The sequence below is a fragment of the Acipenser ruthenus genome, chromosome 12 (genome assembly GCF_902713425.1).
Source record: "Acipenser ruthenus chromosome 12, fAciRut3.2 maternal haplotype, whole genome shotgun sequence".
Taxonomy (NCBI): Eukaryota; Metazoa; Chordata; class Actinopteri; order Acipenseriformes; family Acipenseridae; genus Acipenser; species Acipenser ruthenus.
Window position 1 is genome coordinate 2,521,046 of NC_081200.1, and position 22,352 is coordinate 2,543,397.

At 40.6% G+C, this 22,352-nt stretch overlaps 1 protein-coding gene across 1 annotated transcript; it reads left to right on the forward strand.

Annotated features, from left to right (window-relative positions):
- The first annotated feature begins 1,361 nt into the window (after nt 1–1,361).
- Nucleotides 1,362–3,193, forward strand: fam43a (family with sequence similarity 43 member A). Its single transcript, XM_034028411.3, has one exon. The coding sequence runs from the start codon at nt 1,606–1,608 to the stop codon at nt 2,644–2,646; it is 1,041 nt and encodes a 346-aa protein (XP_033884302.1). The 5' UTR covers nt 1,362–1,605; the 3' UTR covers nt 2,647–3,193.
- Nucleotides 3,194–22,352: the final 19,159 nt, after the last annotated feature.

A 22,352-nucleotide genomic window follows, 5' to 3' on the forward strand; every position in this document is an offset into this window, starting at 1 on the left:
TTTTTTTTAAAAACACGGCTGCCGTGGGCCAATCAAATTTCAGCATTGCTCTAGTTGCCTATATTGCGCATAAAATGAACACCGTTGATCAAAAACTCTTGAAACTTCACAGAGTAGCGTCTACAACTGAGTGAATGGCAACCAATCAAAATGCTTAGATTTCACAATAACTCCTTGCTTGCAGCTTCCAGTTGTATTTGATTTAATAATACTCGTGTTCACAGCAACAAGTGTGTCCTTTCAGCAGTTAATTAATTTTTTTTTTTTTTTTTTTTGACTGGACACACTAATATTGTAATGGACACAAAATAACGGAGTCATTGCGCCAAAAATGATCACATGATCTTACTATAACACTGTTTTACAAAGAGCTACTTTGTAATGATTGTATTTCCTGCGTCCTATTTGCCGTTACTGTATCGTCAGGAATGATCTAGCTTTGTTTCTTCATTTTCGAATAAGTAAAAGTAACTCCATTTCTTGTGACGAACTCAAATGACATGCTTTGCTTGTGTGGGTGGGGGCAGTGTCATTGCAAACTGCATCTTTGTAGTTTATGTTGGTCATTGAGGCACACGTTGCAGACAGAAGTGCAGATGTGCTGTCTCCCAGACTGACTTGCCATTTATTACATCAATTGACTAACTAGGGCAGCAGTGTGGAGTAGTGGTTAGGGCTCTGGACTCTTGACCAGAGGGTCGTGGGTTCAATCCCCAGTGGGGGACACTGCTGCTGTACCCTTGAGCAAGGTACTTTACCTAAAAAACCCAACTGGATAATTGTATGTAAAATAATGTGATATCTGTATAATGTGATATCTTGTAACAATTGTAAGTCGCCCTGGATAAGGGCGTCTGCTAAGAAATAAAGAATAACTGTTACAACAATTAAACAATATAAAAATACAACATGGCATTCGCTGTTTACATAAGCAATGTCTTATTTAAATATCAAGCACGCCACTTCTTTAGTCTGTTTTTAAATGGGCTGCACTATTTCTCTTTGAGGTATTCCTTTTGTGAACGAAATAAAAACGACATTTAACTCTTAAAGGCTAGCTTTACAATTTACAATAGTATAGTATTGTTTTAAATTACTAAAAAAAAAAAAAAATCAATAAAAAAAATTCAACGAGATGAAATAACTTTGTGTTCTGCATTAGAAAACATACCGATATTTAATACCATTGTCATCTGACTGTGTAAGTCAATTCGGGAGAGAACGTGTAATGTACCCTGTCACTTTAAGAGTCGCGCTCTTAATTTGCCATCTACGCTCCAGTTTCCACTCTGCTTTCTCCGCCCCCCCTGCCCTTGTCAGGCTAATGGTTCAACCCAGTATATATTTACAGCTGATCTTGCCATCCACAAACATCAATTTACACAGAGTAGCTCAGGGCGGGGAGGAGAAAATGAGCCGCTCGGACCCAAAACAGATGAAGAAATAGCATCGCTGTAGACTGTCTGTGGAAAAACATTATTTCATCGAAGCAGCAGCAATAACTAAATAAACGAGTTAAAGCGATAATGCTTTTAAGTTTCCGGCGCAAATACACTGTAGCGGTAGCGCTGGTCTCAAGAGCACTTTATTTTCAAGCAACATATAATGCTGCCGTGGAAGAAAAATAAATTCGATCTGATCGAAGAAGACAAGCAGTCAAAGCCGAAGGGCTATGCGGCGAGTCTCAACTACTCTGCACTCACGTCCTTTGCAAAGTCTTGCCCGGAGAGCGCTCTCAGCAGGGTCGGAAGCATGTTCAAATCCAAGAGGAAAAAAGTGAGCATCACCAACGAGGACCCCACTTACACGGTGCTGTACCTGGGCAACGCAACCACTATCCAGTCCAAGGGAGACGGCTGCACTGACGTGGCCGTGAGCAAGATCTGGAACAAGAGCGAAATGGGCAAAAACGGAACCAAGATGAAACTTACCATCAGCGCCCAGGGGATCCGCATGGTTCATGTGGATGACAAAGCGCGCAGACCGGGTCACTTGTACCTGTTGCACCGGATAACGTACTGCGTTGCGGACCCTAGGCTACCCAAGATTTTCGTCTGGATTTACAGGCACGAGATGAAGCACAAAGCCGTCATGCTGCGGTGCCACGCCGTGCTCGTCTCCAAACCAGAGAAAGCTAAAGCCATGGCGCTTTTGTTGTACCAGACTTCAGCTACAGCCCTGGCTGAGTTTAAGAGGGTTAAGCGCAGGGATGATGCCCGGCACCAGCAACAGCAGCTGATAGGGGAGCAGACAATCCCCCTGGTCCCCCTCAGGAAGCTCTTAAACGGACAGTGCTATTACAAACCTCCCGTGGAGAGGAGCCGGAGCGCACCGAAATTGGGCTCCATCACCGAGGACCTTCTCGGGGAGGAGGAAGAGGAAAAAGCGAAACATTTCGAGTGCGAGGACATTCTGGACACAGATGACGACTGCTTGGGCAATGGTAAACAAGAGCTTTCTCAGATAATCAGCGACCTGGGAGAAATGTGCATTGGTAACGACGTCCAAACTCTGAAATCGGACCTGAGAGTCACCCGGTTACTGTCCGGGGAAAGCACGGGGAGCGAATCTTCAATAGACAGTAACCAGGATCCGAATTCACTTTGCAACGGCTTCGAGGAAGTCAAAGAGCAAGAGATAGCTTGAATTATTATATTTTATTTGTATTTAAGTGTTTGTGTTCCTTCCGGTGTTGATGGAGGAGTAGTTCGAGCTAATTTTATTAACGCGGACACACACGCGTATCCTCCTCTTAATAATGGACCAACAGACCCGTTGAACTTGTGAAGGTACAGTGTTTACCTAGAGATATGCCACATTCCTTAAATAACTGTCTTGGGGTGGGGGCACACGTGCAGTTTCAATATTGTTTCTGAATGATTCACACAACAAAACGCGATTCCTAGCTTCTTTATTCAGAATATTCCGTTTTTCTGTATATAACTCTTTTGTATATAACTGTTGTGAAGTTGGTTTGAGTGATTTATTAATTGTAATTTTGTAAATAGCATTGTCCTGTTACCCCTCTCTTTAAATGTTCTTAAAAACATACATGTTATATCTTTGCTGTGCAAAAGGAACGACATACCTTGAAGTATTCCAGTTGTATATAGTAAATGTGTATAAAACAAATGTTATTTTTTAAAAAGTATTGTGAACTCACAAATACCAATAAAGAAAAGATAAATCAACAGTTTTTGTGGCATGTAATTAAGAGTAAGGCATATATAAGTATATAAACTGGAAATTGCATCATGTAATGCTTATCAGTTTCAGATGGCTTCACAGGCAGCATTTTAAGGGGAAAGTGTAATTGTTTTCATTGTGAATTGTACCTGATTTTTTTTTTTTTTTTAGCTAACTGGGCAATGTTACAGCCTTGCTTCAGAGTCACTAAAACGTCTCTCTTCGGAGGAGGGATACATCTTACTGTAATGCGGGGAAACGTTTTGGCAGACAATTTCAAAATAACATTGAAATGAGATATTCTGTTTGGCGTTCCAAGAACAATGACTGCCAGTGACCCAGGCCCCTGAAAACGCGTTCTGATTGGTTGTAATGAAGAACACTGCATTGCACAGTTGGCAACCCGTTTTTACATGATTAATTGCATTGACACTTTGAGAACATTTGCACTGGCAATAGCAAAAAAAAAATAGGTTGGTCCTGCATGCTTGTATTGTACCAGGCTACTGCCTGCTGGCTCTTTCAGTCCAGCCCATGCCTTGAGCTTGTTCCAACTAGCTCCCTAAACCATTGATTACACACATAGGTTCAATTCAACTCAAGTGAGTCCCTGTAAAGGTTGTTCATACCAGCTCCAAACAGTCCTGTTGCCATGGTTAGCAACAACATTAACTCCAGGAGTGTCCAATCACGGTCCTGGAGGGCAATGCCACTCCTGGTATGTGTTACAATCCTGTTCTAAAGTGTTTAAATGAACCAATTACACCTGCATCCAGTCCCTGACGTAGTACGTTATCTCACCTGTTAAACCTGGAGTGGAATGGCCCTCCAGGACTGTGACCTGTGTTTGCAATGCCGTTGAACGCTGTGACCTTTCCATGGTTTTCCCAATCCTAACATTATATGGGAAACCCCAGTTTGTGCCGCTTTACATGAAACCAAATTGCATAATTTCAAGCCCCTGACACTGTTTGTGTTTAGGACTGTAAATTAAGTGTGGAATGAAAATAAAGGCGTGCCTGTAGAGCAGTGAGGAAGGCAGCTGTGTTATTAACACACACACACACACTGACACACCCACGAAGATTCCCATGACTGTTTACACTTGGATGGACCTCTTGCTGTCATTGTGTGTTTTATTTATTTGATGCTGCATTGAAACAGACAGCTAGCTCATAAAGCCCTGCACCATGGCATATTCCAGTTTTAAATTCGATAGTACATTTAAATACTGAATAAAACACTGTGGTGTGGGGCCAGCACAGGGTGGAGACTCCCACATCCTAATACAGACAGCACAGGACTTTCTGTAGAACTCGACTCAATCAGAAAGGACGTTCTGTACTCTAGGATACCTAGCGAGCACCATAGTGTCATCTAATGGAAACTCCATAACACACTACAGCAGGAAGCATAACCTGGAATTATTATAGCCTGTTCAACCATCCAGCAAAAAAAAAACAACTCTGTCCCAGAACTGCAAATCTTTTTCTTATGGCTGCAACCCTTTTTCTATAAATGTCAATTCTAAACATGTCAATACATTTGTTTTGTAGAATTTTCTATTGCAATCTGTTACTGTTCTATGTTTGTCAATAGAAATAATTTGACAGCAGTAAAAAAAAAATCATACAGTGCTACAGCAAATCCAAGTTCAGTAAACCATTGTCTTCACAATCAGCAAGGAGCCATCAGAGACTGTGTTTCAACAACTGGTTTCACTCTTCATTTAAAAAACGATATGCAACAAGAAATATGAGGGGGGGGGGGGAAGATTTTCTTTGCTGTGCATCAGATTTAAAAAGAAAAAATAAATCTGTATTTCGCCGTAGCTGCAGACAGAGCCACGCAGTTCTTCCATATTAAACACTTTTAATAACATTCAACATTCAAGTTATTAAGTGTTAATGCTGCAGTAGCTCTACAGTGTAAGTACAACTGAACTTTAGTGCCAGGTGTCTTTATCAATATATCTGCACTTTGTCTAGACGCTGCAGTGATCCCAATTTAATTATTTATTTATTGTGTACCATTATTAAAGTTTTCCATGGTATTTTGCAGTTTCCTAGTTTACTATGGTTTGCCATGTTTATTAATATGCTTTACCACACCTCATTATTCTTTACAAAGCTTACCTATGCCTTACCATGCTTTAATGCACTTTGCTGAGCCTTTACTATGGTGAACTTTTATAAAGGGTTCAATATGGGATAGCTGATATCTTAAGTATAACAGATTCCAATTTAAAAAACAGAAAAAACGAAAGGGAGAAATTTAGCCCAGTACAGTGTGCACAGTGCAATGGAAAGGTAGACAGTTTCAGCTAAATTAAGCAATCAGACCATTAATCTTGATAAAAGAAACCCTGACACACAGGTGAATACAGCACCTCTGCAGTAGCAAAGATGAAATCATCTTGGAAAGGAGGAGTTTGTTTCCACGTTCGTTAGGACATTGATACGCTGGGACACTTTTACTTTTTTATGAGTATTTGAAAAGGTCCTATTTTAGCAAAGGATATCCTAAATGATGCATGTTGTGCTGCAGTGTGGTGAAGACCAAGGAGGAGGGAGGCTTGATTGTAATTGTGTGTTGAAAACGATTGGATTTGCAGAGCTGGTTATTGAAGGTGGATATGATCGTTAGTGTTCAGGGTAGTTTTAGTGAGGCCACATCTTTTAGAATTGGAACCGTCGGTGGATGATTCCGTCAGGTGACTGTCACAACGGATTAGAAGCTGGTTTCAGGGAGTAGGTGGGGTTAGCTGTGAAAAGGCTATGCAACAGGAGTCTTATTTCCAGCAGCGTGACTGCTTCACAGGGTAGTGCTTTTCCACACATTAGCTAAAAGGGTTTTTCGTTTTGTCATCTTATTATTATTATTATTATTTGTTTATTTAGCAGACGCCTTTATCCAAGGCGACTTACAGAGACTAGGGTGTGTGAACTATGCATCAGCTGCAGAGTCACTTACAATTACGTCTCACCCAAAAAGATGGAGCACAAGGAGGTTGAGTGACTCGCTCAGGGTCACACAATGAGTCAGTGGCTGAGGTGGGATTTGAACCGGGGACCTCCTGGTTACAAGCCCTTTTCTTTAACCACTGGACCACACAGCCTCTTAGTTCCAGGTACACAGTAACTGCAGGAGCTGAGCACTGGCCCAATGCTTACCTTGTTCAATATGGAATGTGCGTTTCTCTGTCTCAGGTCTGTTGCGAAACGTTCTTCTCAACGGAAGAGACAGTTGCATAACTCTGCAAGCACAGTTTAAAGAATTCTTCCAAGACAGAAATTAAGTTGAGGGACCTGTCTGTGGATAGGTTTGGGTTTCCAATATATAAAACAAATGTAATGGAAGTGACCAGACTAACAAGAGCAGTGGCATCATTAAATACCTACAGTATCTATAGATCCTGTTGGCCTGGTTTATATTATTTGTAGGGCATCTGATTTTCGGGTGACATTTTTGAAAAATCGAAATATATTTAGAATCAATATGGGTCAGAATATTACACTAAGAAGCCACATTTTTCTAATAGGTAAATCAGCTTACTGTCATCTGTGCCAGTTCTGCTCTGTTGTATTTGAATCACAGACAACTGTGCCTGCGTTTATTCATATACAGTATGTGCTTATTCAGCGAGTTTTCGGGTTTAACCTGAATGCAGAAAAAACCTTCCGGGGGGGGGGGGGGGGGGGGAATCGGGTTAAATCGGGTAAAACCCAAAAATCAGACACCCTAATTATTTGACACTTATTCTACCCGTGCATGGGAGACTACAAGCTGTTTCCTTCCATTGTGATGCAGTTCAGGTTTTGTATTCTATTGCTAGAAAAAGTAGTCCTTTAAAAATACAAAGAAAAGAAGTATTCTCTTTTCAGTTTGCAGTGTGTGTTACTACATATTATTCCAGTTCCTGGTGATGAGGTCAGAGGAAGGTCACTAGGGATTACAGAATGTTTTTTTGGAGTTTTCAAGACTTTTAGCGTATCATTTAGGATTGAAAGCTTGAGAATTGTTGGGCTACTGTACTGTATCCAAAACGTTTCCTGCAGACATCCAGGATTCTGTAAAGAAACAAAGCCGTGTTGAAGGCATTCCTGTGGCAGTTCTGCAGTGGTAGGGGGTGGCATCCTCCAAACCCTACGCTGCATGTATATTGTGCCGCAGGTTGCTATGAATGATGAATGTAGGGCAGTGTGTTGAGTATGCAGCAGGTGCCTCTAGAGATGATACAATCCATCCATGTCGTGCTTCTCCCACTGCTACACTTCCAGAGGCTGTGATTTCTCAAGGGGAGGGGGAAGGGGCAGATTAATGAACACCTATTTTTTTGATTTTCAGAACCAAACAGCGAAGTGATAGATTTCAGCTCCCACAATGTTTAGGATCTAATTTTGTAACCCTAACATGATTTTTGTTTCTCTCCTTTCAAAAAACAGGAGTTAATTAAAGAATGGAGGAAACACTTTGTAAATACCTGAACTGCATTTAAACTAGAAAGGAAGAGGGGAGAAATCAACCAAAAAAAAACAGAAGGGAGACTATATCAAAACACGGGAAACAATTCAGATAAGATCGCCATTAAATGTATTTATCTAAATGCTAGAAGTCTCAAAAACAAAATGTTAGAACTTGAAGCTACTGCACTAACAAGTAACTACGATGTGATAGGTGTTACAGAAGCTTGGCTATCCGAGAGTGATGGAGATGAATATAATATTAGTGGGTATACACTGTATAGGAAAGACAGGCAGGACAGAAGAGGCGGAGGGGTAGCGCTATACATCAAAAATAGTTTTGAAGCCCAGGTGTTAAATCTGGAAGAAAAAAACAACACAGAATCAATATGGGTCAGAATAATGGAGAAAAATGAAAAGGGCATAATAATAGGGGCATGCCAAATTCAGACACCATGCAAAATAATCTGTTATACAAGGACATTAGAAATGCGTGCAGCAAAAGAGAAGCCATATTAATGGGGGATTTCAACTTCCCCCGTATAAAATGGGAAAACCCGGTAGGGAGCATGACAGACGAAATTGAAATGGTAGAAATGACAAATGACTGCTTCCTAACACAATTTGTCAAGGCACCGACTACAGGAGAGGCATGCCATGATTTCATCTTTTCAAATAACGAAGACAGAATAACTAAAACAGAGGTCAGAGAACCATTGGCAAACTCAGATCACAACATGGTCTAATTGGAAGTGCTTTTTAGAACCCAAAAAGTAACGACTAAAGCTAAGGTTTACAATTTTAAAAAGGCAAACTATGAAGGAATGAAACAGAGACTAACAGAAGTAGATTGGAGTAAAATAGAGAACACATCCACAGAAAAAGGATGGCTGTTTTTCAAAAATGTAGTACTAGAGGCGCAAAACAATTACATCCCAAAAGTAGACAAATCAAAATCTAAAACAAAATGGCCAAAATGGTTTAATAGATCAATGAAAAAAAATATTCAGAGAAATACGGCACTTTACAGAGTGTTTAAAAGGGACCAAGAACAAAGTACACTCAAATCAAAAAGGAAGTTAGAAACGCCAAGCAAGAGATAGAAATAAGCATTGCTAAGGAGGCTAAAACCAATTCCAAAAAGTTTTTTCCAATATTATAACAGCAAGAGAACATTCAAAGAGGAGGTAAAGAGATACAAATGGCAAAATCATAGACGAAGAGAAAAAAATAGCAAATATACTAAATGATTACTTTTCACAAGTTTTTACAAAGGAGGATATGGACAACATGCCCCACATGTTGACCTGTTCCTATCCAGTCTTGAATAACTTTAGCATAACAGAGGCAGAAGTGTTAAAGGGACTAGGAGCTCTTAAAATAAACAAATCCCCTGGGCCGGATGAGATCCTCCCAATAGTACTCAAAGAAATGAAATAAGTTATTTACAAACCGCTAACCAAGATCAAAAATGTAAATGTAAAAAAAAAAAAAAAAAAAATTGAAAAAAAAATTGTCAAATCTATTTTTTTAATTTAAACTCTAAAACCCTGTAAAAAAAAAAAAAAAAAAAAGTTTCACACAAATTTTGCTTCCTCGTTTCAAATTCAGCTGTTGTGAATCTCAATACGAACCAGAGCATCTTGCATTAAAGAGATAGGACCAGGTCAACAATTTTGGCCACCACATATATACAAATGTTTGGGGTTATTTATTGTACACTTTTGACTGCTTGACCACTAGAAGTCCTATTTTTTAAGCGCGTTACTTAGTAATTTACTATTCCTTTTGCTATTCAATACTGTTCTTGTTAAATCCTTATTAAATATAAACTGTGCCTGTTTAGAAAGCGTAAATCTTAAAACAGGGAGCTATTCGTTTTTTCTTATAGGAAACAGTAAGCTGGATTGCGTCAAAGAACCCATAGAAAACATCAGCACAGCGAGAAAGCAAGCAGCGCCTTAGACAAGCCAACATTTAGAAAAGGGAGCTTTAAACACCAAAGACAGCTGACTGACTGGTTTGTGAAATAATTAGTTTACATAAAGCAAAGAATGCCACGCCCCTGATCAGAATGAATTTAGATTAAGAAGAGGGCGTCTAACCGGAACACCAGCATTTGATTGGCTGAATCGAGATAAGTTGCAGGTGGATGTTCCACTAAGAATTGAACTTGAAAGGTGGAATATGTGGCTAAGTTTAGATATAGCTTACTGGATGAAAATGATTTCTTTCTAGAACCTAAAGAAGCAAAGCGTGTGCTTTCAAACTCATATCCCTGTCGGGTTGCAATAAAAGACACAATGGTCACGCTTCCACTGGAACCTGTTAAAACAGTAAACAGCCTGAAAAGCCATTTAAGCTTCCTATTTTATAATGTTATACTGCGTGGTTCTGTGCACTGCTCCTCCTATATTGCATTTTTACCACTATGCTCCTGTATCTGTCTTTTACCTGCCTGTGAGTCTACATGAAGAATCCTAACTGCCAGGCAGGGCACTGAGCAGACTTCCTCATTTTATTCAAGTCATGTGACAATGTAGCTGGAAGGTCAGATGGATATATCCTATTTCAAGCAAAGTGTGATTTCCAAACAGTTCCAGATAGTGATTCATAAATAGAATGGTGTTGCAAGTATTCTCCTTGCATATTATGATTAGTTGCAAAACAGGTTGTGTTAAGCTATTATGTAATTGCTGATCTGAAATACATGCACAGTATCTCTGCAATGATGGCAACAGAGTTATACCGTGTACAGGTTCAATCTGGCACCAGGGATCACTTACAATCTTATTTGTTTTTTTGAATCTGCATTGTTTTCAGTGTGCAACAAAGGCAGCACTCACAGACAGCCCAATCTAACAGACATACTCAGAAACAGCCCTTGAGTGTTAGTGCTCACTTAGATCATGTGCACCAAGATCATATAGAAAACGCACACTTAAGGGAGCACTGACACCCACAGCTTGTTTCTGAAAATGGCTGTAAAATTGCAAGACATAGTCAGGCAGACCAGGTGGGCTAATTCATTATGAGAAAGGAAGGAGCTGTGCCTAGGTTCAAAGAAGAAGGGACTGTAAGTAAGACAAACCTCTGTCTCAATCAAAGTGCTCTACTTCAACATTCTAGGTTTTTACAACTTTCCAGGGTTTAAATGAGCGTAGTGGCATCATATCTAAATATAGGCACTTAAAACAGGTAATGATTGATCCCTATCTGTCTCAAGCCAAGCTATTTCTGCTATATATAGCATTGTTTCAAAGAGGTGACCTGCACAAAGAGCCGTTGCTGTAAGCATAATAACAGGGAAAGGCACACCAGAAACTTCTATTTTTGGTTGTCTTTTAAGTCTTAATTGAAGGTTAATTCGCAATTTTCTCAAAGTTATTATTATGGGTTGTTGCTAAGAAACCAGCTGGTGGCCTTCCTGTTTAAAGGTGCAGCCTTCCTTCAATGGCTCAGATTAAGGGCTCCCAATTAGTGTGTAACTAAGGTAATCATATTTGGAAGCGTACAGTATTGAAGCATGTCAACATCTCTGATTCAGGATACACGCCCACTCTTTAATCTCAGGGAAGAGGAGCACAGCGAGGCTGTTTGTGAACAAGTGTAAGAAACAGGCTTAAAAGAGGGAGGCTATTAGGTCTTGGCAATCCAGATTTAAAATAAATACACCATGCCTGGCTTAATGTGCTATATATGTACCGAACCACAAGGACTCGTGAGTACAAGAAGTGGTCATTGCCTGTATGAAGGTGCTGCATTTGCAATGTGCCTCCAATTAACCATACTTTATTTGGGGCTTACTCTGCCAGTATTAAGAGTTGTTGAAACCAATGCCTTAAGTTCAAACAGATGCATGTTCCAAAAGAGTTTTATTAAGCCAAACATCATATCTCACATTACACACGTTTATTCTTTTACATTTCTACAGAGCCATTATACCACCAATTTCTCTTTTCAAAGTCACCTAAAATAAACCAGGGATAACTTGACTTGACACCTTAAATAAACTGTACAGTATGTGTATGAGACACCTGCTGTATAAATAACAATAAACTGTACAGTATGTGTATGAGACACCTGTTGTATCAAAGAAAGCAAACAGCTGTTAATTTACTTGGGGATAAGGAACAAGGAGAGGCTAAGATTACATTAAGCATGGGCAGTATAGTGGCAGTATTCAGCCTTGCTCATATTAAAGCCTTTATTAGTTTTGCTTCGACAAAAATATTTACAAAGCTGAGAAATCAAAATGTACCTTTAAAACAAGAGAGTTTCGTAAATATGACACTATAGTGTACAACAACAAAAACCAGAATCAGGAAGCATTGTACTGTGCACACATTACAAGGCTTTCTTACTGCAGTCCAAATTCAACATAATGCAAAAAGAGCAACAGTGTTTGTCATCTGTAAACTCTTTAACACATGTACTGCACTGTCCCTTACAAAAGTTTACCACGCTATTCTTACACTTTTCCCATGCTTTCCCCATGGTTATACTATGCATTTACCACAGTTTACCATGGTTTGCCTTGATTTTTAATAACCACACTGTAATTTACAATGCTTGCCTATGCTTTACCGTTAAACCATCCTTATAATGGTCATTATTAGGTAGTTCCCTGTTCTTTCCCTTAGATGATGTATTTACCGTATGTTACCGCAGTTAATCATGGCTTTCTCAAGGCTTTATTTTACATGGCTGTGATATATCATGCCTACAGTAACTGCAGGAGATCAAAGGCGTAGTAAACCTGGCCCATGTGCCATCTGTAGAGAGAATCCTCTTAGTACAATAAAGAGGAATAATTTCTTTCATAATCCGCTCTTGATCCCAGATAACTGTACCCAGGCAGTGGTCAGCTTAGCCTAGTTGACACTTCATTAATTACAGTCACAACTGCTTAGGGGACCAGCTGAATGTAATCTTTGAGGCCAGTGTACTTACACAGATGATTTTACACAGTAGAGGTACAGAATATAACTATAGTACAGGGATTAATGAGAGCGCTTCACCACTAAAGACTGATATCCTCTTTTAAGTGCAATGCACACAAACCTGTAACCACTGAGCAAACACTCCAATGGTTATCAGCAAGATAAGAACTCCACCACTGCAGCTGGCAAGAGTAACCGGAAGGATACTGGAGGGGAGTTGATTTCTGTGTTGTAATACCGTGCCGAAATCAAGATAGATACACAGCACAGCGAGCCTAGGATTTTTAGACCAAAGGGACTTCGGCAGTGATCTGTTTGCTTGTGGAGGTGTTGTTGAGACTCTGAGCAGGATATAAAAGAAGGGTTTAATTACTGCTAAAGGTCTTTAATGAGGCATTAATCCCGCTGAGCTGCAATCTGTAGGAGAGGCAGGACAGGGCTGTGTGTGCGGTCAGCAAGCCAGTGTTAGTGGTTTGTGGAGGCACCATAATAACCAAAGCCAGTTTTGCACATGGGTGTGTAAACTGTTACATGCTTGTCTGAACTGGAATCCCACTGTTTCTTCATCTGTGAAGAGCTATGAATAGTGTGTATCTGACTGTGTGTGTGTGGATGGCATGGAACCCAAGGATGAAGGGCAAACAGCTAGGTTCAGGAATGTAGGGATGAAATGCCATCTCGCTCAGGTGCGCTGACACTAACCAGCTACCAGAAAGAGCGTGTGTGGTTCAGCAGTCAAAGCGCTGACCTCCCTCCAGCTCACAAGAGCACAGTCACAGGTGTTGAGCTGGTATAACATGGAGGCATTTCCTCCAGCAGCCCCGACCGCAGCATTGTGTGTCAGCAGGGGTGGCAAGGTTGTGATGGGTGTCACCTGTCTGAGGGCAGGTCATTTCTCTTTACAGACACAAAATAAAGCCTGCGACTTCCAGTGACAAAGGAGAACATTACATAACACTCAAGACACAGAAGCAACAGATTTGTTTCAGACATTGCTGTATTTTATATTGGAGGTAAAGACAATATTTATAAATCCGTATACTGCTGTATGAAAACCAAAGCATGTTTCCAGCTCCACATATCACTAGCATTCAGCTTGCTAGCTAGCTGTGCACATTCCAAGGACAAACGCCTCCCAGCGTCCTGCATGCAGCCATGCTAATGTGTTACAACACACTAGGGGGTTGTCTAATCAATCTTAGGTGATAATCAAACTACCGTAATTACTGCCCTTCCTAATCCGCTTCAGACAGTTCATTGGCAGAGACAGTCGTCTTTCTTTCTGGTGCATTTCCTCCCGTAGCAGCTCGACAATGACATTCACAACCTTGGCCTCAGCGACAGATAATATGGTATCGATGGTAAGGAAGCTGAGATACAGACCCCTCTGCATTAAGTACTGAAGCGAGTGCATGTGTGCTTCTGTGTGTCGGAGCTGGAAGGGAAACACACACATTCAGATCAAAATCAGAGCAACAAGAAGCTTGCACGTGCCTCCCAGGAACACCAAGCCAGATGGGGTCTGAATTTTATCCGGCAGGAAATTGATACAGCTTGTCTCTGCCAAGGTGTGGGACTTTGTTTCTGTTCAACTCCTTCTTTACACAGTTGCTCTGAAACTCAAAACTCCAGCGGTCAGCAGCCTAGTTATCACCCATTCCCTCGTGGGCCAGACCACTTTTACTGCTCCCAGTGGAACTCACTTGTGGAACTTTCTGTCCATTCTATTCTAACTGGATAGTCCGGAGCCTTGTTCTCCCCAGGGTAAACCGAGCAGGTTGGAGTAAATAGAGTACTCCACTGCAAGACCATGGTATAAACAGTGACACTGTTTCTGGAAAAAAATAATATAAATGCTCTATGAAAACAAAACAAAAAAACATACTGATTACCAGTGAGGAATATCATTTTTATTAAATGCACCAGAAAGAATGTATATTTTTCTCTAAAATAACAATATGTAGTACTGCTGTATTTTAGTGTTTCCATTGATCTCCCATATTTGACATAGCAGTCACGATTGCTAGGTCACAGATCAAACACTTATTTATCTAAACCAGCACCAGACAGAAGCACTCATATTAACCTCACAATTACACCTGTTTTACCTGCTGAACCTGCCCGTGTTCCAAACATCACTTCTTCTTTGAGAGGTGCATGGTGTGTGTGCGTGATTTCGTGTTTTTTACAACACAGAGCAGCCTGGCAAGTGCCAGTGGAAAATGGTTTGTTTTTCATTTTGTCCACGGCCGTTCTTCTATTGCTCCGTCACGGTACGTTATAAAAATGTGAGTTAGCGTAATTAGTTTCCACTTTCCAGTATTGCTCTGAAGGCTTCGCACTGTAGCTTCTGACCAAAAAAATGGTTGGAAAACCCTTGAAACATGCATTAAAATGATATGTTTACCACTTTGAAGACGTGTGGGGCTGCAAGAGTTACACAGCTCTTCCTTTGCACGCACACAACACCTGCCCTGGAAGCATTTTCTCCATCACATGTGATTTTTGTATCCAAATCATCCACCACAAATGGAGGAAATCTCCCTCCCCCAGAATCAGGTCCACTTGAGCTGGAATGACCCTGTTGTCAGATTGCTGTATTCAGATTGAGGTGAGTCATATAAAGCTGTATCTGTCTGCTCTGTGAATGGAGCAGCAGACGAAGAAGCAGACGGTGCAAACAGACACTTGATCTCCAAACCCTTGTCTTTTATATTGTATTGTTGAGAATCCTGAGTTTCCAAATGGCAAGGTTTGACAACAGTAAAGATCACAGCATTCTTGTACAGCAGCTCTTTAGTGACATTTGGGAGCAGGAGAGAGGAGATATAAAGGGGAATGGTGTTAAACTCATAAAATATATGAAATGATAATGAGATTGCGGTATGCAAAACAGTGATCTGCAGACAATAAGATGCAAAAGAACCGAAGAGGAAGAAAAGTCAGAACGGGGAAGTGATATAAAACACAATTACAGGATCATTTTAATATCTGAAGCTGCAGAACGGGGAAATGACATATAACACAATTACAGGATCATTTTAATATCTGAAGCTGGCACCTTTTTTGTGTCCTTGACAAAGAAGGTTTTGGGTGCAATTCAAAATACAGGTACATTAAATTAATGTTCTATAAATACACTGGAGTTATAGTGTTTACTGATATTGAGAGCTTGCAGGGAGGAACACCATACTGTACTGTATATCCACAACATGAATGCAACAGAGCTCTCTTCACGATCATTCATTTTGCTGGTATATAATTCATCAGAAGTGTCACAACAGTGTCGCTACAGTGTAGTGAATGTACCTCTATTTTGTACCCACATTTTCTTTCGTTTTTACTTTTAGGATTTTCAGACCGAGTGTCTAACCTGACATACCTAAACACTGCCTCATTCAACCCCCAACCACTGCACTGCCGAATGCAGAATCAATTCTGGAGGTCGCGTTAGATCACGCACAGATATTAAAAAACTCACACAGTCAGCACAGCTGGGTGCCTTTGTATGCAGCAGGTTCAGAGAAGAGCAAGGATTGCCGGCACCATGCAGACACCACTGACTTATGCTATATTGTCACACACACAAACATGCATGTACACACACAGTGACCCCTCGTTAGAATGTGACCCCAGCTACGGACATGGCATTGGAATGGCATGTCCTCATGTTTTTATTCTAAAGCAGATCACATAGAGTGCAGCAGAGTTTCTTATCTCTGGATTCTGAATACAGCATTATAATGAGGGGTATATGGATAGTATAAAAACAGATGCATAGTGAAGCTTAAATACATATTTATAAGTCAGCTGACAGACTCCAGCCTGGTCCTTAATCCTCAGTGGCCTGCATGCGACCTCTCACCATCAGAAGCAAAGAAAAAGAGGAAAAGGAAATATTATTCATCTCCGGGATATGGCTATAAAAATAAATATTGTACAGATATAAAAACAAATGGGAATACCGGTGTTTATTGACCTTGAACACAATAAGGCAGTATCTGGAATGAACTGGATTAAATAAAGTGACCTTGTTACTGTTTCCTTTTTTACAGCTTGGCAGGAATAAGGGTTCAATGATATGTAAAGTGTTACCTGGAGTTGTACCTACTGGGGGACAGACTGGAGCTACACAGGAGTTTTAGTGAGCTCCCCAGTGGCAGTGTTAGCTCCCCACTACAGAAGCTGGTTTTCCTCCATGTGTGAGGTGCTGAGACGCAGGTCGTCAAGTCATTGTTCCTGGGTAATGGGTGGCGTGATTACCCTGAAATTCAAGGAGAGGAACTGGACTCACCTGCAAACACACTGCAGCCTCATAGCTGAGGTAAGCCTTTCAGAGACTGAAGATGGCGTTTGATTTCGTTCTACACCTCCAGTGTATTACCTGCTATCCCTGTGGTGTTCCACTAATTCATTATGAAGTAGTGGCCATTTGTATTGCTATCTTCAGGACTTGAAAAATCATTACAAACCCCCCCCCCCCCCCCCCCCCCCAGAACAGACGTATGCAATCCTACGAAACCCTATTGAAAAACATATGAATTGTTGGCCTGTATTTTAAAAGTGTTACCCAATCACAGTTAATTTGCATGGTTGTGTATGTTGTAGTTTGCCAGGTTCTTCCAAGGGTTCTACTGTATACTGTGGTACTCGTTTATGAAATCAGCCCCTGTAAGGGTTAACACAGCACAATGCTTGTCTGCATCTAAACTAGCTGCGGAGGTCACAGAATGGGAGGACACATGACTCCATCCCTAGCTTCTTTTTAAATCCCTGTTAAAACCAGTGCAAGTCTATTGGATTGAATCCCATGTTTCTAGGATTAAACTGGAACCCCTCTTATGCCTAATTACAGACAGAGTACCATTGTGGGTTTTATATTAGCCACTGTTGACTTGCAGACTTATGGCTGTTTATCTACTGTAAAAGACTAAGCAGTAGCAAACTGAATTCAAGCCAGGCATTTGTTTATTCTTTTTTAATTTACTGTCCTGCTGCCTGATTTATGTCATTTGATAAAGCTTTTTAGTGAGAGGCCACAAAATATGCATGGTCCATGTGCTCAATGCCGAAGCCATACTCCTGAGCCTGGTAACATACCGAATTTAAATGTATTCAGGAATCAGTCCAAACTGGCAAATACTGAATTGGTCATTTATTTATTTATTTGTATTTCAGACAAACAAAAAAACAGAGTATTGTTTGGTTCTGTGATTGTAAAGAGGGATGGACAAGAGAGATCCAGGTGGTCAGAGAATATTGCAAGCTGAAAGGTATTCATCAAGAGTCCCAAGGGTGTCTCTAATTGCAATTCTGACTTACCCTGCATTGCATGGTGTGAGTTATTTTTAATGTGTGCAAACACAGCAATATCTCCCTGATGAACAGTTCTATATTTAACTGATGACTGAATTAATTATTGCTTTGCATGCATAACAAAACCAGCTCATTCATCAGTGACTCAGTTGCTTGTGCAATGAGTAAACAGAAGTGGAAGACTGTTATTGAGGTTATTCTTTTGGCTCATTTCCATTGGTGACGTGAGGGATGCTATGGTGGATTTGTTTATTGCACTGGGTCAATACTCCCACTACTGCACACCTGCACTGTGAGCAACAGTATCTGTTTGACTTGTTCTTGTTTTCATAGGAAAAGGGCCGAAATCCACTCCCCATTTACAAGACATTAGCACCTGCTTAAGAAACATCATCAGGTAAGCCTTGGCAACCCCCCCTCCACCCCACACACACCCTGCATTGCAGAATCCTTCCTGGGCCATTCTAATTAGAACACAGCATGAGTTCTGTGCTCTTCACTTCCATTTCCCAAAGCCTATCGAAGATGAAATTTCACACTGCCGCTTTGTTTTACCTGAAGCATCCACTGAAGCGCTGTCAAGACAAAGAGGTAAAAGATGTCCTGTCCACTTTCCACCCAAGCTGCTGGATATATCTTACAAGATGATTATAAATTACTAAAAAGAAACTTGGTAAGGTTCTTTCTTTGACAAGCATTCTCAATGTCACACAGTTGTTTCTAAGTTTCTTTCAGCTGACCTGCCTTTATTATACTGCATGTGTCCTTTATCTAATCTCCATTTGTGACCCCTGGTCCTTGTTTCTTTTTTCAGGTTGAAAAAGTCCCCTGGGTCGACATTGTCAATACCTTTTAGGATTTTGAATACTTGAATGAGATTGCCGCGTAGACTTTTTTGTTCAAGACTGAATAGATTCAATTCTTTGAGCCTGCCTGCATATGACATGGTTTTTAAACCCGAAATAATTCTAGTCGCTCTTCTTTGCCCTCTTTCTAGAGCAGAAACATCCTTTTTGTAGCGAGGTGACCAGAACAGAACACAATATTCTAAATTAGGTCTTACTAATGCATTGTAAAATTTTAACATTACTTTCCTTGATTTAAATTCAACACTTTTCACTATGTACCCGAGCATTTTGTTGGCCTTTTTTTATAGCTTCCCCACATTGTCCAGATGAAGACATTTCTGAGTCAACATAAACTCCTAGGTCTTTTTCATAGATTCCTTCTTCAATTTCAGTGTCTCCCATATGGTATTTATAATGCACATTTTTATTGCATGCATGCAGTACCTTACACTTTCCTCTATTAAATGTAATTTGCCATGGGTCTGCCCAGTTCTGAATGCGAGGAGGGGTGGGTGAATAGATGTAATGTGTTACTGCTTCATTTGGTCCTGCACTGTGTCACCCTGCAGATCATTTCCATTATACTGTGTCCCCAGTCCACTGCAGAGAGCATCCATAGAAAGATGTGTGATGCTTGCCTGACCTTGCTGTGCTTGTACGGTGCATCACCTCCACAGAGTAAAAGTACAAAAGCATAAATGTGATTGTGCCTATTGCAGAGCTCGGATGCCTTTTTTCTGCCTCCTCCCCTGGGAAGATGACCTGCTTATCCGGCACCCCTGGTTTTGTCCCATCCCATTCTCTCCCAGTGAATCAGAGCACAGAAGACTCATGAAGGAATCTTCTGATATGATTAATGGAATCCACTCCAAGTAATATGAAGCACAATAGAATCTCTGCCTTTGAGTGTTCTCAGTGAACACTCCCAGTACACCTGAGCCTCGAGTAGTCTCGGCACGACCGCACGCCTTCTCTGATGATACTGCGGACATGCTGAAAGTAAAACCACAAAGGCTTTGCTCTGCTGCTTGGTAGAAGTAATATGACTTGTTTTCAGAGTCTCCCCACTCCCAGGGTGACACGTTATCTTCACATATTTTAGGTTAGGTTCCCTGAGGGGCTTAGTCATGGTAGTACAGTCATGACATTGTAGTGCAGTACATTGTTGTTTTTTGCGGTGTTGTTTTATTTAAGTATGCAGTCTGTGTTAGGGGTGTGCTGCTGTACTGCAAGGCTGAGGCAGTAAACTGTCTTTTCATTGTCAGTTTATGGCCTCGGTACGCCAGTACGGCAGTAAAAATGTCAGCGCTTTGGATGAGAGGAAAATTATCTTCCAATCGGCTTCTAAAACACTCAATGTGAAAGTTAATTGGCATTGACTGGTACTCAGTTGTAAAGGCGAGGGAAGGAGATCGCTTCTTCCATTATACTGGCCATTTTCAAATCCAATTTACAACAGAGTGATTTACTTTTATTACCTTCTTTAGAAAATATTCCAGGCCATGCAATTCATCAGCTCGCTGCCACACACTCAATAATTTAAGGTCGGCCTGATGATGTGCAATAAAGATGAATTATTGCCCTGGCCTCTGCAGCCAGAGGTCACAGAGAGGATAATCTACTCCCGCACCTAAGAGAATAGAAATCTCAAGTTTCTTTACTGCAGTGTCACTTGCATTTTCTTTCCACACTTTGCTGCAACATTATTGCGCTTTGATCAGGCCTACATTCTACTGCTTGGCATATTTTTTAAATCCCAAACACCGTAGCCCTTGTTTGGTTTGCGTCACTGTAAAGACACAGCTGCTCAATAGAGCTGCACTGTACTTCCGGGGCACAACAGGAGCAGCATTACGCCTCATCACTTGGCTTCCTGATGATTTGTGGTTAGATGTCACTTCTAAAATGGGACTGGGCTGCATCTCACTGACCCTTTTTACTGACCTCAAATTGAAAAATGTTGTATTTTTTTTTTTTTTCAGCAGTGGAGAATATTTTAAAGAAATTGTAAAACTGGGAACATTTTTCATAAAATACAAATCAAACCTTTTCTTAAAAAAAACAAAAACAAAAAAACAATCATTGGTTTCAGAACGACACCATGCATCTTATTTCGTTGTTGTTTTTCTTTTTTTTTAATGCAGCCACCTGCTTAGCTTAGAACACAATCAAAATGTTAGAGGCTGAATAGTTTCCTTTCTTTGCCAATGAAATGCTGGACACTGTCTTGATCGCTTTAGGTGATAATCTCATCTGTCAGGACAATCTTAAATGTCAGTTGAGAGATGACATTTCTGCATTGTAGGATTTTACCTGCAGGGATATGGCAATGCAAATCCCAGCTCTTACAAAGCTGTGGTTTGCCAGGGCTTTTGTTAACGGAGGCTCTGTGTTTCCTTTATCAGATTCTACAGTTTAATCTACCTTCATCTTCCTGATATTACTCACAGCTTCCCTCCATGTCTCATGTGCCTGCTGAATGCTGGTTCCATGGCTGGAATGAGCAGAAGCTGTTAAGAAAAGACTAATTTAGCTCTGTGTTTTTATTTGTACACAGATCGCAAAGAGAAATCGCTTCCTTCTGATTTTCAATTAGGGGCGGATCTAGCTAAACACTGACACCGTTTAGTGACAAAAATACACTAAAAAGAATCACAGCTGTTGCCATTCAACTAAAGAGAGCATGCAGTCGAGAGGTTAGTACATATCTTATGCTGATGTCAGTATCATTAACTCATCAGCAGCAGCTAGGAGGAGATCCAGAAATACCTTCACATATCTGTTATGTTGAACATGCACACACACATGCACACACACATGCACACATGCACACACATGCATACACACATGCACACACACATACACACATATTCTACACTGCCTCTCTTGCTGTGGAAGCTGCTCCCACTCTCAGACATCGTTATGCTCCTTCCTCCTCCAGTGCAGCAGGGGGCCACATTGCATGTAACACTTTACATTTAGTGTCTCTACTTACTGTGCATTTACTTAGCAGTTACTTAATAATTGCAATGTTATTATGCAAAGTTATAACATACTTAATGTGTAAATGACTTTATGGTATATACATGATTGCAATTTGTTTAGGTACTGATTGTTTTTTATAAGCTATTTATATTAAATAAGAAAAAAAGGTATCTCAAAAAGCCCCTCATATACAGAACAGGGTATAGCACAGATGTGCATGCACTATAAAGCATTTCTGTATTGACCGGATCTGTACAAGCCCTGGTGGAGTGAGGACCCAGTGGTTTATCTGTCATACATCACATGGCAGTACAGCATGCTCTTGGTAGTGTATTACATCACCCAGGCAGAGGGATCCAAGCTTGACTTTAATTCAATAAAACTGAATTAGCCTTATCGTTTGTTTCCCTTGTTTGTTTTTATATAGCTTGGCAAGATTAGCTGAAGCTGAAATTTGCCAGAATTTAGCTGCTGCTGCTGCTGCTAATTCTTGATTACTGTATTCCTTAAGGAACAGCGAGAAGACAAGTGTTGAATTGACAACAGAACTGGCAGAAGGCACAGGTGTCATTGTCCAGCCATTAACAGTCCAAAGCACCTTTGAACATAGT

What these genes read in the sequence shown, in the direction of transcription:
- fam43a (XM_034028411.3), top strand. Translation starts at nt 1,606, where the DNA reads ATGCTGCCGTGGAAGAAAAATAAATTCGATCTGATCGAAGAAGACAAG.